The sequence below is a fragment of the Capra hircus genome, chromosome 10 (genome assembly GCF_001704415.2).
Source record: "Capra hircus breed San Clemente chromosome 10, ASM170441v1, whole genome shotgun sequence".
Lineage (NCBI taxonomy): Eukaryota > Metazoa > Chordata > Mammalia > Artiodactyla > Bovidae > Capra > Capra hircus.
The window spans coordinates 16,026,700-16,040,849 of NC_030817.1; the positions used below are offsets into that span (position 1 = coordinate 16,026,700).

Below are 14,150 nucleotides of genomic sequence, written 5' to 3' on the forward strand. Positions count from 1 at the left end.
CAATTTGATGACACTGCTTTATTATATTATTTGACACATATAAAATACTATCTACAATAGATGCATCAACCTATGGGTTCCTTCTCATTCTTAATCTCCCCTTATCATTCATCCCCTTCTTTTTTTAAAATATAGTTTTATTCTTCATTTCTATGTGGGTAGGCATACCTAAAATACAGTTAATTTTGCTTGTTTTGAGCTCTATAAAAATGGTAGCTTACTGTAGTAATTTCCTGGGACTTGTTTTTGTTAATATCATACTTCTAATATTTATCCTTCTCAGTATAGCTGAAATTCATTAACTTTACATGACACTTGGTATTCCATTTTGGAAACACACTACAACTTATCTTTCTGTTTCCTCATTGATGGTTATTTTGGTCCCTGCCAGCTTATTGCCATTGTAAACAGTTCAGTTGTGAACACTCTTGCGTACATGTTCTGGAGCATGTACAGAGGGACTTCTCTTGAGTATGTGGCTAGAAGTTGAGTCAGAGAGTATATGAATTTACAAATTCATGTGATAACAACACAACGGTATGTTTTCCACTACCACAAACAAAATTCAAGCCTTCCTGCTGATCAATATCCCCTCCAACACTTAGTATTGTCAAATATCTTCATTCTTCCGTCTTTTAAGAGGGTGGAAGATCTTACTGTAGTTTTCACTTAGATTCATCTGATTAATAATGATGTTGAGCATGTTACCTCTTTTCTGAGACCATTATTGTCTGTTTTTCTTTCTGAAGGAGGCTTGCTTATGTTTTTACTTTCGTTTCCTACTATAAGTTATTAAAGATGGTCTAATCTATTCTAGAGTTTAAAGTCTGCATCTGAGATTGATTATACGGATAGTATGAGGCAGGGATCTAATTTCACTTTTGTTCCTATATGGATAACCAGTTGTCCCAGCACCATTTATTGAAAAAATGCATCCTTCTCCATCTGTCATATATCAAAGTTTCATCTCTCTGTGATTGTTTCCAACTTTCTATCCTGTTTCACCGGTCACTCTGCACCTTTTCCAATACTGCACTTTCTTAATGATCTTATCTTCATATTCTTATTAAGATATTTGTCCACCATTTTTCCTTCTTCAGTAGGTTCTCACTACCCTTGGTCTTTTGCCTTTCCATTATCATTTTAGATGAGCCTTGTCAAGGACAACACAACTGTTGAGATTTTGGTTGGAATCGTATTGAATTCAGAGATAAATCTGATGAAAACATTTATGATATTAAGTCTTTCCATCCATGCACAGTCTATTTATATATTTATTTATATTTTCTCTCTCAACAAAGTCTTACAAAATTTCTTTTTAAGTCTTTCCTAAATTTATGCCTAGACGGCTTATAGTCTTTATGTGAATGTTTTTTTAAAAACATCATTTTCGTGGTGATATGGTTGCACAGCAGTGTGAATGTACTTAATGCCCCTGTACATTTAAAAACAGACAAAATGGTAAACTTCATATTATGCATGTCTCTGCTGTTGTTCAGTCGCTCCATCACATCCAGCTCTTTGCGACCCCATGGACTGCAGCACGCCAGGCACCCTGTCCTTCACCATCCTCCGGAGCTCACTCAAACTCGTGCCCATTGAGGCAGTTATGCCACCCAAACATCCTGCCCTCTGTCATCCCCTTCTCCTCCTGATTTCAGTCTTTCTCAGCATCAGGGTCTTTTCGAAAGAGTCAGCTCTTTGCATCAGGTGGCCAAAGTATTGGAGCTTCAGCTTCAGCATCAGTCCCTCCAATGAAGAATCAGGATTGATTTCCTTTAGAATTGACTGGTTGGATCTCCTTGCAATCCAAAGGAAGCTCAAGAGTCTTCTCCAACACCACAGTTCAAAAGCATCAATTATTCGGTGCTCAGCCCTCTTTATGGTCCATCTCACATCCATACATGACTACTGGAAAAACCATAGCCTTCACTAGACAGACCTTTGTGGACAAAGTAATGTCTCTGCTTTTTAATATGCTGTCTAGGTTTCTCAAAGTTTTTCTTCCAAGGAAAAAGCATCTTTTAATTTCATGGCTGCAGTGGAACCCAAGAAAATAAAGTCTCTCATTGTTTTCACTGTTTCCCCATCTATCTGGCATGAAGTGATGGGACTGGATGCCATGATCTTAGTTTTTTGAATGTTGAGTTTTAAGCCAGCTTTTTCACTCTCCTCTTTCACCTTCACTAAGAGGCATTTAGTTCCTCTTTGCTTTTTGCCATTAGTGTGGTATCATCTGCATATCTGAAGTTATTGATATTTCTCCCAGCAATCCTGATTCCAGCTTGTGCTTCATCCAGCCCAGCATTTTATATGATGTACTCTGCATATAATTAAATAAGCAAGGTGACAGTATACTGTCCTTTCCCAATTTGGAACCAGTCCATTGTTCCAGATCCAGTTCTAACTGTTGCTTCTTGACCACATGTATGACAATATGTATGTCTTACCACAATATAAAGCAAGTTTTCTAATTCTTTGTTGCTAATAGATTTTTAATATTGATCTTATAGACATATATACTGCTAAAATAATTATTTCTAATGCATCTATAGCTTATTTTCAGTTTTCTATGTAGATAACATATTATTTGTAAATAAATAAGTAAATTTTAATTCCTATTGTTTGATGCTTATATTTTTAATTTCTTGTGTTGTTATGCTGGATCCTGACCTCCAGTAAAACACTGAATAGAAGCAAAGCTAGTAGGCATCCTCTTCTTTCTCTTAAAGGGAATGCTTTCAGTATCTCCCCATTTACATTAACGTCTATGGTGAGATTTTGATGGATACCCTTTTTAATGAGGATGTCCTTCTCTTCCTAGTATGCTGAGAGTTATTATCATGAATGAGTATAGAATTTTACCAAATTCTTTTTCTGCATTTACTAAAATGATGAATACAGTTTTTCTCCTTTAATCTGTTGATATAACAAATGATATTTATAGATTTTCTACTGTTTTAAACCCTCTAGTATTCCCTGGATAAACTTGTTCATGGGATCTTATCTTTTTCATTTGTTGCTGGATACGGTTGGCTCATATTTTGATTAGAATTTTTGCATTTGTGTTCATAAATGATTCTAGTCTGTAATTTCCCTGATACTGTTCATAACTGGTTTTGTTATCAAGATTAAACTAGCCATACAGAATGATTTAAGGATTATTATTTCTTTTCCATGCTCTATGACAAGTTTAAGATTAGAATTATCACTTCCTTGAAAGGCTGTCAACATTCATCTATAAAATCACCTGGGGCTCAAGTTTTCTTTGTGAAATTTATTGTATAAGTTATGTTAATAGTTACAATATCATTCAGGCTTTCTTTGTCTTCTTGAGCCAATTTTACTTATTTTGTGTAGATTTTCAATTTTATTGGAACACAGTGGTTAACAGTATTCTATCATTTTTTTCACCTAAGCTAATTTGTATTTTCTGTGTGCTTTTCATTCTTCATATCATTTATCCATGTCTTCTCTCTCTTCCTGATCAATCTCACCAAAGGTTGCTCCACCACCTTAGGCTTTTCAAAGAACTTTTGGCTTTGATATTTTCTCTATTTTTGAAATCTGTCATTTTTACTTTCGTCTTTGCTCTTTAAGATATCTTTTCTCTTTCTCCTTTATTTAGATTTATAATATTGCTGTTTTTATAACATCTGAGATCAGACATTTAGCCTTCCTTCTTTTCAAATATAAGTATTTAAGGCAGTAAATGTCCCTCCAAATACTGTTTTTCATTGCCCTCCACACATTTAAATATGGAAGTTTTTTCATTATCTTTCAACTCTAAACTTTTATTTCTATTATGATATCTTCAAACCCTCTCTTTGCTGATTTATAAAATGTCTTTATCTATTAGTAATAGAAATCATTGGAAATCTTCCACTAACATAGTGGATTTACAGATTCCTCATGTAGGTGTATCAATTTTTGTTTTACTATTTTGGAGGTTATTTTGTTAGGTGCAGTTAGAACTATTATCTTTCTGTTGAACCAAACTTTCTATTTTATGTAATTACTCTCTGGATCTGGGAAGAAAATTTTACCTCTTAAAGCCTAATATAAGTTAATATATGCTAAGTTAGGGCTTCCCTTGTGGCTTAGCTGGTAAAGAATCCAGCTGCAATGCAGGAGACCTGGGTTCGATCCCTGGGTTGGGAAGATCCCCTGGAGAAGGGAAAGGCTACCCACTCCAGTATTCTGGTCTGGAGAATTCCATGGACTGTATAGTTCATGGGGTCGCAAAGAGTCAGACATGAGTGAACAACTGTCACTTTCATGCTAAGTAAACTTAGTATATATTAATATATAGCTATATCACTTTTTTCTGGTTGGTATTCTGAGAATTATTATCATGAATGAGTACAGAATTTTATCAAATTCTTTTTATGTATCTACTGAAATGATCAATACAGTTTGGGAATGAGGTTAAGATATTATTTAAACTTAGACTTTTTGGCATTTCTTTCTTCATTCTTTTACTTTCAACCATTCGACGTCCTTATTTTTACAAGTGTCTTTTTTTGCTAAACAACATATAGTTGGATTGAAAAATAATCAATCTGACACTAACAAGTTCAGTCCGTTTATATTCATGTGATTCTTCATATATTAGGACTCAGTTTACCATCTTTAAGCTTCCATTTCTTGCATTATCTAAGCTTTGTGTTTTCTGTGCTTCTATGTCTATAGGTGTTTCCCCAGGCCCAATTCATTTCTCTTCCCAAATGTTTAAGTGTTCATATTTTAATTTTTTCAGTGGTGACCCCTGAAACATGATACAGCATATATATCATGAAAAAGTTCAAATAATATCTTAACCTCATTCCCAAAGTATTCAATCAGCACAGAAAAATTTGACTCCAATCACGTATAGGTTATTATTGTAGTCAACTAGATATTATTAGCTATATATTATTGTCCACTACTGTTTAAGCCATTCAGAGTATGGTTTCTGACCATAGTGGAAATAAGCTAAAAGGAAATTACAAAAAAACAGAAAATGCCAACTATGTGAAAATTAAACAATAAAAACAATCCATGGGTCAAGAAAAATCACAATGGAAATTAGGAAATATTTTCAAACCGACTAGCTTCTTTTGTTCCTTACCATTCTCTGGGAAATGTATGAAAAAGAAAGGTTTAAAAAAGAAGTTCTGATGATAACACAAGGTATTCGAGGCACTGACCTTACTGAATTTTTTTCACACAGGAGAGAAAATTTAAATCAGAACATAATTAAGTATTATTATATTCATTTTAGAAGATTAAGTCATAAGAATAATCACTCAGAATTAGCAGAAATACACATATTTGTACATATTTATATTTGTGACATTAAAATAGACCATTTAGTACCTCTGATTCAAATTTCACATTATAATATCCATTTCATTTGAAATCAGATACCAACTAAGAAATATATGCTGGCTATTTATTCAGGACATGGAAGCAACTTAAATCTCTACCAACAGAGGAATGGATAAAGACGATGTGGTACAAATATACAATGGAATATTACTCAGGCATAAAGAAGAACAAAACTGGGTCATTTGTAGAGATGTGGATGGACCTAGAGATTGTCATACAGAGTGAAGTTAAGTCAGAAAGAGAAAAACAAATATATGTCATATATTAACACATATATGTGGAATCTAGAAAAACAGTATAGATGATCTTATTTGAAAAACAGAAACAGGGAAACAGATGTAGAGAAGAAATGTTTGGACACCAAAGAGGCAAAGAGGGAATGGGATAAATTGGGAGATTGGGATTGACATATATACACTTCTATGAATAAAACAGATAAATAATTGGAACCTATTGTACAGCACAGGGAACTCTACCTAATGCTCTGTGATGACCTACAGTAGAAGGGAATCTAAAAAAGAGTGGATATATGTATATATATGACTGATTCACTTTGCTGCACAGCAGAAACTAATGCAATATTGTAAAGCAAATATATTCCAATAAAAATTAATTTAAATAAAGGAAAATAGAAATATATATTGGCTATTTCTAACGCCACAGTAATGAAGACAACGGGGTACTGGCATAAGTACAGATACATAGATCAGTGGAGCAGAACTGAAATTCCAGAAGTAAACGCTTACATTTGAGATTAAATCATTTTTCACAAGAGTGCCATGACAATTCAACAGGGAAATAATACTCTTGCAACCAATGGTGCTGGGACAACTAAATATTCACATGCAAAAGAATGATGTTAAGACCTTTATGCCACAACATATAAAAAAAATCTATCAAAATGGATAAAAGACCTAAACTATAAAATTCTTAGAAAAAACAGACATCTTTGTGACCTTGGGTTAGGCAATAGTTTCCCAGATATGATATCAAATGCACAAGCAACAAAAGAAAAAATAAATTAGATTTCATCAAGATTAAAAACTTTTGTGCATCAAGAAAATGAAATGACAAACAACAGAATGAGAAAATACTTCTAAATCAAATATCTGGCAAGGGACTCGTACCCAAAATATATAAAGAACACTTACAACTCAACAACAAAAAGACAGATATCACAATTATCTCTTGACCACACTGTAAGCTCCCAGCAAATAGAAGCCCTATTTTATTCATCTCTTTATCTTCAGCACCTAAAAGAAAGCACTGCATTGTCTTATCAGTGAATGAATGTCACTGGACCAAATGCAAGACTTTTCCTTAGTCACAGCCTGCGTCCCTTTATCTTTCAAAAGAAAAAGCAAAGGGAAGAGATGACATTCTTTTTTCATTGGGGCTGGGGAGGAGCTGACATTGTGGACTCCCTTTCATTTTCTCACTCACCTGCCTTTGCTGAAGAGGGACGAGACAGTTTCTGGCTATAGATGTGTGCAGCACTTTGGAAAGAGGAAAAGGGGCCAATGGTGTAACTGCCTGATCGACAGCGTGGCAGGCCAGCGGGGCTTGGTACGTTCTGTGTCCCAGGATGCATGGAGAGAGCAGCACTGTCAGGGACTGTGCTCAGTAAAACTGCTGGCTGGTGAGGCATGCTGGGGATAGCTGGAGGGATCTGGGATAGAGAATGGTGGCCCGGCCCTGGTGAAAGGTCAGGGGTGGTAACAATAGATGACAAGTGGGTGTTGGGAATTTTCTGCAGAAGGGTAGCAGCAGGACCAGAGAAAGAAGTAGAAGAATTGGTATAGATTAATTTAGCCTCTTTTTCTGCTGAAGTGGTAAATCCTATTAAAATAAAAACAAACAAACAAAAACACATCATGTTAGGAAAAACTAACACATAGTCTCTATATGTAAACATGAACATTTTTAAACATCAAACTAACCTTAGCATGAAACAGATACTACGAAAAATACAAATTTTAATGAGCATTCATCATGAACTAAATGAATTTTGCCCACTGAGACAATCTGGCATTAGAAATAGTTCATTTCTAGTCCTTGTTAAAAGCTGGTGTTGCGACTACCTCCATCAACCAGAACGGATGTTTTATAAACGTCAGGACATCAGGACAAAGTTTCTGGTAATGAGAGCTAACTCCTCTCCCTCTGATTTTCACCCTTCTAGAAACAAGTGCTCAGAATTTCAAACATTAAGAAAGTAAAAAATTCCTTGGAAAGATGTTAACAGGTTATCAGTAGATAAAAGGAAATTCTAACAGAGAAGGAAAAACAAAGAAAATGAGCTTTCTGGAGTAACGCTGCATGCCCTAAAATCATTTAATATCCGATGAGGTTCTTTTATTAAGCGATTTATCTGAGAGTAGCGAATCTATGCAGGTTTGAAGTCACTCACGAGATAATTTATCAGAGTGAATTTCTGTTGTCTGTTGCTGTTTGGGCTGCTTTATCTTCACTTCTTCCATCGTTTCAGGGTGATCTGGAATAAATAAGTACTGAGCTTAGGTTCTGTCACTAATCAAACACTAGAGCACCACTCTACACATAATTTTGTTTCCAGAATATAAGGCAACTAGTAATCGGTGCCAAGGACTATTGCATTTCTCACTGTACTTTTCCAAGGATGGCCATGTCCACATCCCTGTTGAGTGGGACAGCAAGCAAATGATTCCAAACTAGCCCAGCTAGCCCAAAGCCCAGCTCCAGCTGACCGAACCCAGGAAAGATATGGAAAGCCAGGGCAGTGACCCATGGACTGCCGACAAGCTAGGACCCGCCTGGGAAAGACAGTAATTGAGGGCGGTAAAGGGCCTTCCCCCAGGTGGCGCTAGTGGCAAAGAACCCGCCTGCTAATGCGGGCCATGTAAGAGACATGGGTTTGGAAGATTTCCTGGACGAGGGCATGGCAATCCACTCCAGTATTCTTGCCTGGAGAATCCCATGGACAGAGGAGCCTGGCGGATTACGGTCCACAGGGTTGCAAAGAGTCAGACACAACTGAAACGACTTAGCACAAAGGCGAGAGCAGTAAGATGCCTCTGTCAAGAATTCAAATTTGGGGAACTAACAGACCAAACTGGTTGGTGGTACCCACTGGAGTAAAGAAGTCACAATACATATGGACAGGGAACTGCCAAGAGATGAAAATAACAGTCCCAGTATTTGTTGGGATGATACCCGAATACCACAACAGCTCTGTATCTTAATCTCAGTTTTCCTTGAATAAGTTGAGTGAATTTGCTTATTAATCAGCATATTCAATAAGAAAATCATTCTAGTAACATAAATTTCCACTGTAATAAATCAGGTTTTCTTTTCCTACTACAGAATTTTGAAATAGAACAGCCAAGCTAATCATATACTTAGAGAAATATTCCCAAAATCTTTTCTCAAGGGCCAAGTTCATACAAACCCTTAAGAAAGGCCATTTTACAGATCCTCTTTCAGAATGAAGGAATAAGGACATATGAATTCTTTTCTTTCCACCACTATCAGCAGTGGTAATACTGTCACACACTTGTTTGCTCATGTTTGAAACAAGAACAAATACTACCAAATGTCATAATGTTGTTCCCTTGATTGAGGCCTTCCTACTGCCTGTCCAGTTAGTTAATCTTGACTGGAATTGCTAGGTATGAATGTTACAGTAAGTCTCCTACAGACAAACCTTCAAGTTGCAAACTTTCAAAGATGCGAACATGCCCCTGTACGCCAGCTGCTGTACAGCTGTTTCGTTGCTAAGTCGTGGCCGACTCTTTCGAGACCCCATGGACTGTAGGCCGCCAGGCTCCTCTGTCCATGAGAGTTCCTGGCAAGAGTACTGGAGTGGTTTGCCACCTGCTATTCCAGGGGATCTTCCCGACCCAGACATCGAACTTCACCTCTGAGTCACCAAGGAAGCCCCGTTGTACAGTGCTGAACTTTCTCAAGGTATGCACTAGAAGACTAAAAATGCTTTATTTTTTGTGTTTGTTTTCTATGTGTTATTTGTGTGGAAAGTATTAGAAACCTATTATGGTATTTAGTTGGGAACCTAGGCTAGCTTTGTTGGACTTACAAACAAAATTGGACTTATGAACACACTCTCAGAATGGAATTCACTCGTTACGTAGGGGACTTACTCTACTATATAAAGGTAATCCTTAACACATGAACCCAGAATCTCTGAGGATCCAGCTGTACAAATAGGTGCTGCTATACCTGTTGGCAGGGCTTCCCCAATAGTGCCAGGGGAGAAGTTACTCTCTGAATGCCAAGCTGGGACCTTACCTCCCTGGGTTAGTACACAGTTCCCCTTCCATTACAAAAACTCCTCTGTCTCCCTTCCCCAACACAGTTATAGGATCTTTTCAGGGATTCTATCAACCTTCTTCCTGAATTTACTCATACAACTTCATCAAGCAGTCAATAAATATTATAAAGCCAAGAACTGTGACAGTCCTGGTCCCTGTTCTCTCTAGCAACTACTATTATCATAATGTCTGACACTTAACAGGTGTCGATTTAAAAATATGTAAAAGGAATGGATGAAAAGATGAATAAATTAGCTTTAGAACTTAGATTTAGGAAAGCTCAAAGAGGGTGGACACAGAAGGATTTTTGCTAATACTTCAATTATACAGTGAACTAGACAGGCTTTTGTAGACTAGCCTCTGCAGCTAATCAGTTTTGAAAACATTAACACTGCTTCCTCAGGAAAACATACCCTACATTTTAGATGATCAATTGTCTTGGGCTCTTTCCACATTAGGCTATAACCTTAAGAGTAGCGAAGAAGTCTACATCTCTGAGTCTAGCGGTTAGCATACTACAACATTAGTATATTGGTTATCTGTGTCTTATGCTCCCATCTAGATTTTAAATGAATCTTATGCTTAAAGCACAAGCTTTGTTTATAACTGAGTGTTGCTGCTTTTTTTTTTTTTTTTGATCATATGACATGGGCTGGATAGTTTGGTCCACATCAGTTTCAAAATCCCCAATCCTGGAGTTCCCCAAAAGTGAGAAATTTTTGTAACGTGTGGGAACACTGGGTTATCACAATGACTGAAGGAAGACAGTAGCATTTAGGGCTTGTTACTAAGGATATGAGACATCCCACCAGGTATGTGGGAATAATCCCGCACAACAAAGAATTCTCATACCTCAAAGGCAAATGGTGATAAACTGGAGGAAGCAAAAAAAAACCTAACGAGAGTGAGAAGTAATCATCAGAAGAAGCAGAAGAACAGAGATTAAGAGCATAAACTTTGAGTCAGGAAGACTAAAGTTCAGATTCCTGCTCGGCTGGACAGTGCTGGGCACCCCTGAGCAAGTTACTCCACCTCTTTCAGCTCTGTTTCCTCATCTGTAGAGAAGTTTTATAATAGCACCTACTCCATATGGTTTTTGCAAGTAAAAAAAATAAGATCATCTCCAATAGACAGTAACATGAGTTCTCACAAAATGTTAGCTGTTATTAGTTTGTCTTGAAAAATACTCTCTACTGTTAATTTTCATGGGGGGAAAAATTTCAACATAGCCCTCTTCCATTTTTAGGACAAAAATACAAGGCTTCCTCACTCTCCCACCCCCACAACTACAAAATTGCACCACCGTGGAGTCTATTAGTGCTTAGGCAACATATTATTTTTGGTTCTCCTCCGCACATCTCACTTTTTCACTTGTTCTTATATTAATTAACCAACATACTTACCACCCTTTGCCCCGCTATCAGAAAAACTGTTGCTGTTTTTGGAACTTTTTGAGTGCGTCCCCAGGAAGACACTCGCAGACTTGTTTTTTTGGGTATAAAAAGTCAACACCTCCTCCAGTTCAGCCTCACTGAAATGGGGAGAAAAAGGATGGTCAGAACAGGAAGCTGTTCTGGAAAATCTTTCCGCCAGACTTTATTATGGAAATGGAGTAAGCTGAAGAAGGGGGAAATGAAAAGCACGAGCTGAAAACTCCCTATTAATAGATAGTGAAAAAGGAAAATAAATGAAGTAGTCAGAAAATTTTAAAGCACAGCAAGGTTTTATTTATTCCACAGTGAATTTTCTAGATCTGCACTGTCCAATATGGTAGCCACTAGTCATATGTGACTATTTAGATTTAAATGAATTAAAATGAAAGATCCATTTCCTTGGTTACATAGCCACATTTCAAGTAGTCAGTAGCTACAATACAGAAAGTTCTACCAGATAGCCATGTTCTGAATCAGGGGTCAACCAGGAACTGCCTGTGGGCCACAACTGATCAGCAGTCTGTTCCTGCACGGCTCCCAGCTAAGAATGGTTTATAAATTTTTAAAGAAGAATATGCTATAAAGACCACATGGAGTTCACTAAGTCTGAAATATTTATTATGTGGTCCTTGACAGTTTGTCCACCTACCACTTCTAGATAATTGGAGTATATTCACTAAAGGAGTCACTTTGTCATAAATAAGGAGATTCACTAGGGTATCCAGGGAAGATTTCCCTTACCATCTATACAATGCAGACTGAAACAGTCTCCAGGTAACTTCAAATATAGAAATTATACGCATTTTTTATGAACACCCACAAAATGAAAAGCATAAGGAAATAGAAGAGGGCCTGTTTACTAGAATTCTTGCAGTAAACATATGATGTCTGGGTTTTTTAACACCTGTAGCAGCTTCTCAATGGCCTTTTGCATTTTTTTCACAGAGCCTATCAATGTTCCAGATAAGTGACCTTCAAATAAGCAAAATACTCCTGCATCATTACAAAGAACCTATATCCCAGCTTCAGAATACACTGCAGTGACAATCCCAGAAACTGCTTCTATGAATCTCAGGGTAAACTCCAAGGTCTCCAAAGCAGCAAAGAGCCACCAGAAAGCAACTCGAGAAACCATAAAGATCTCATGCTGAGGGTGCACACAGATGAGTGCCTCTGCCTATCAGTGTGTTTTATTTGGCCCTTCCCAGAAAAGCGAAAGATTGAGGTGGGCCAAAATATCAACTGCTCTACACCTCCTGTCTTACCCTCTGCTCACTTTATAATGTATGCTTGTATAATGTAAGGCATCCTGCGGGTAAACTGAATTTGCTAACGCTGTCACACACAGGTATCCATGTCCCACCTCAAATGTAATAAAAGAACTGATGCTACTGCCTATTTCCAACAATCACCACAATCCACAATCAGTAGTAAATATGTTCTAAAATATCTTATCTCCAAGTCTATATCATTGGTTAACAGCATATATAATTAATTTTTAGCAGACAAACAGGCCTGGTAGGGGAAACACTCTTCACCTCTTAAAAGGTTGCTTTTTAGTTTCTTTTTTTATATTTCAGAGATTTTGAAGATCTCTAGGAAGAACTAGAAATTAATGTTTTAACTTTAAAAGTAGAGCCATTTTCTGAATATAATCCAGCCTCTTTTTCTTTTCTATTTTCATAATGTTGAGGTAAGAAACTATTTCTTGCTTTGTTTCTATACTTGCTTTATCAACCATATTCCTCAAGGCCTAAGAATGTCAACAAAATAACATTACACAATTATGAACTCCTATAATATGATGTATTTGTTTGTTGTATGTTTAAGCACATGATCCTGGGGCTATAATTAGGTGCGTACAGAGTTTTACACACAGATCACACTATGTTGGTGGTTGATAAATCACCACCTGACTTAACGTCACAAATCAACAAAGAGTTGATTTTCTACTGCTTTTCTCCCTACTGGGACTTTGATGACTGAAGATTAACTAAGGCAGATTTACAAATGTTTTATGGTTTATTTTAGTGGTTTTGTACAGTCCTCTACTTAAGAAAAAAGCCCTCCAGGACAAGTCTTATAAAATTAAAAATTAAATGCCTTTATTACTTCTTCCTTTGCGAACACACTGAAAATGGACAAAGTGGCCTGGCTAATTTGTATTAAGATAGAGAGCCGAATGTTGATATTTTCAATCCCTAAAGGCTAACCTTAAGCATGAAGGACTTGTTTTATTTTATATAAATTAGGCATAACCCTCATAGTACTGAAAAACTGCCAACTCCTCAACCCACTCAACGTAGGCAAAATGTGGTCATCTCCACTGCATCAGTAGGCCAGGAATAAATTCAGATCCAGTGAACACTAGAAGCCTCTAACTTCAAACTTCCAAAGTGCTCCCTCAGCACACTAAGTGCTATGTACTTTGAAGCCTGTCTAGAGATATAGCCCAGATGCCCAGCAGCAGTGTTGTGATAACTGAAACCATGACAACTGCCAATAATTGGCTGAGATATGGAGACACAAAGACTATGAAACCCTTTTTCTCTTCTTATAAGTGATTGCACTCACATCTATGTTAGAAACAAGAGAATATTGGGAATTCAATGGGGCAGTGTGGAAGAAAGAATAAGGTACTAGTTTATTAGTGAAGAATGTCTTCTACCTTGCTTGTCTGATGAAATCCTGAAAATTTTCCGAATTCACCCCATCTTCCTCTTCTTCCTCAAGTTTCTTCTTTGATTTCTTGTCAGCCATTTGTTCTGTTTCCTATCCAGTCCCCAATCCCAAAGAAAAACAAGATAAAACTGACTCTTGATAAATGCATACTTCATCATCTGGTTTCATTATTATTGGGTTAATTTGTCTTTATAGAAAAGACATCCACTTCTTCAATGTCCTTTGGCCACCTATAAATTTGGTATATTATTTTCTGCCATCATTTCATGAAACATTGTAAAGTTTCCAACTCAGAGTTGCAGAATAAACATAAATTTTTATCATGTTTTTACTTATATACTCAGGTAGCCCTGTGAAA

At 36.8% G+C, this 14,150-nt stretch overlaps 1 protein-coding gene across 9 annotated transcripts in view; it reads right to left on the reverse strand.

The window, feature by feature from the left end:
* The window catches only part of TTLL5 (tubulin tyrosine ligase like 5), a 313,608-nt gene that overhangs the window by 188,466 nt on the left and 110,992 nt on the right, over nt 1-14,150 (reverse strand). For 8 of the 9 annotated variants that reach the window (XM_018053946.1, XM_018053944.1, XM_018053943.1 and 5 more), the window contains 4 exons: nt 13,779-13,882; nt 11,081-11,208; nt 7,781-7,864; nt 6,814-7,209 (listed from right to left, as the gene is read on the reverse strand). In XM_018053946.1, the coding sequence (XP_017909435.1) occupies nt 6,814-7,209; nt 7,781-7,864; nt 11,081-11,208; nt 13,779-13,882 (712 nt within the window). The remainder of the gene's footprint in view (nt 1-6,813; nt 7,210-7,780; nt 7,865-11,080; nt 11,209-13,778; nt 13,883-14,150) is intronic. The other variant, XM_018053947.1, reaches the window with a different exon arrangement.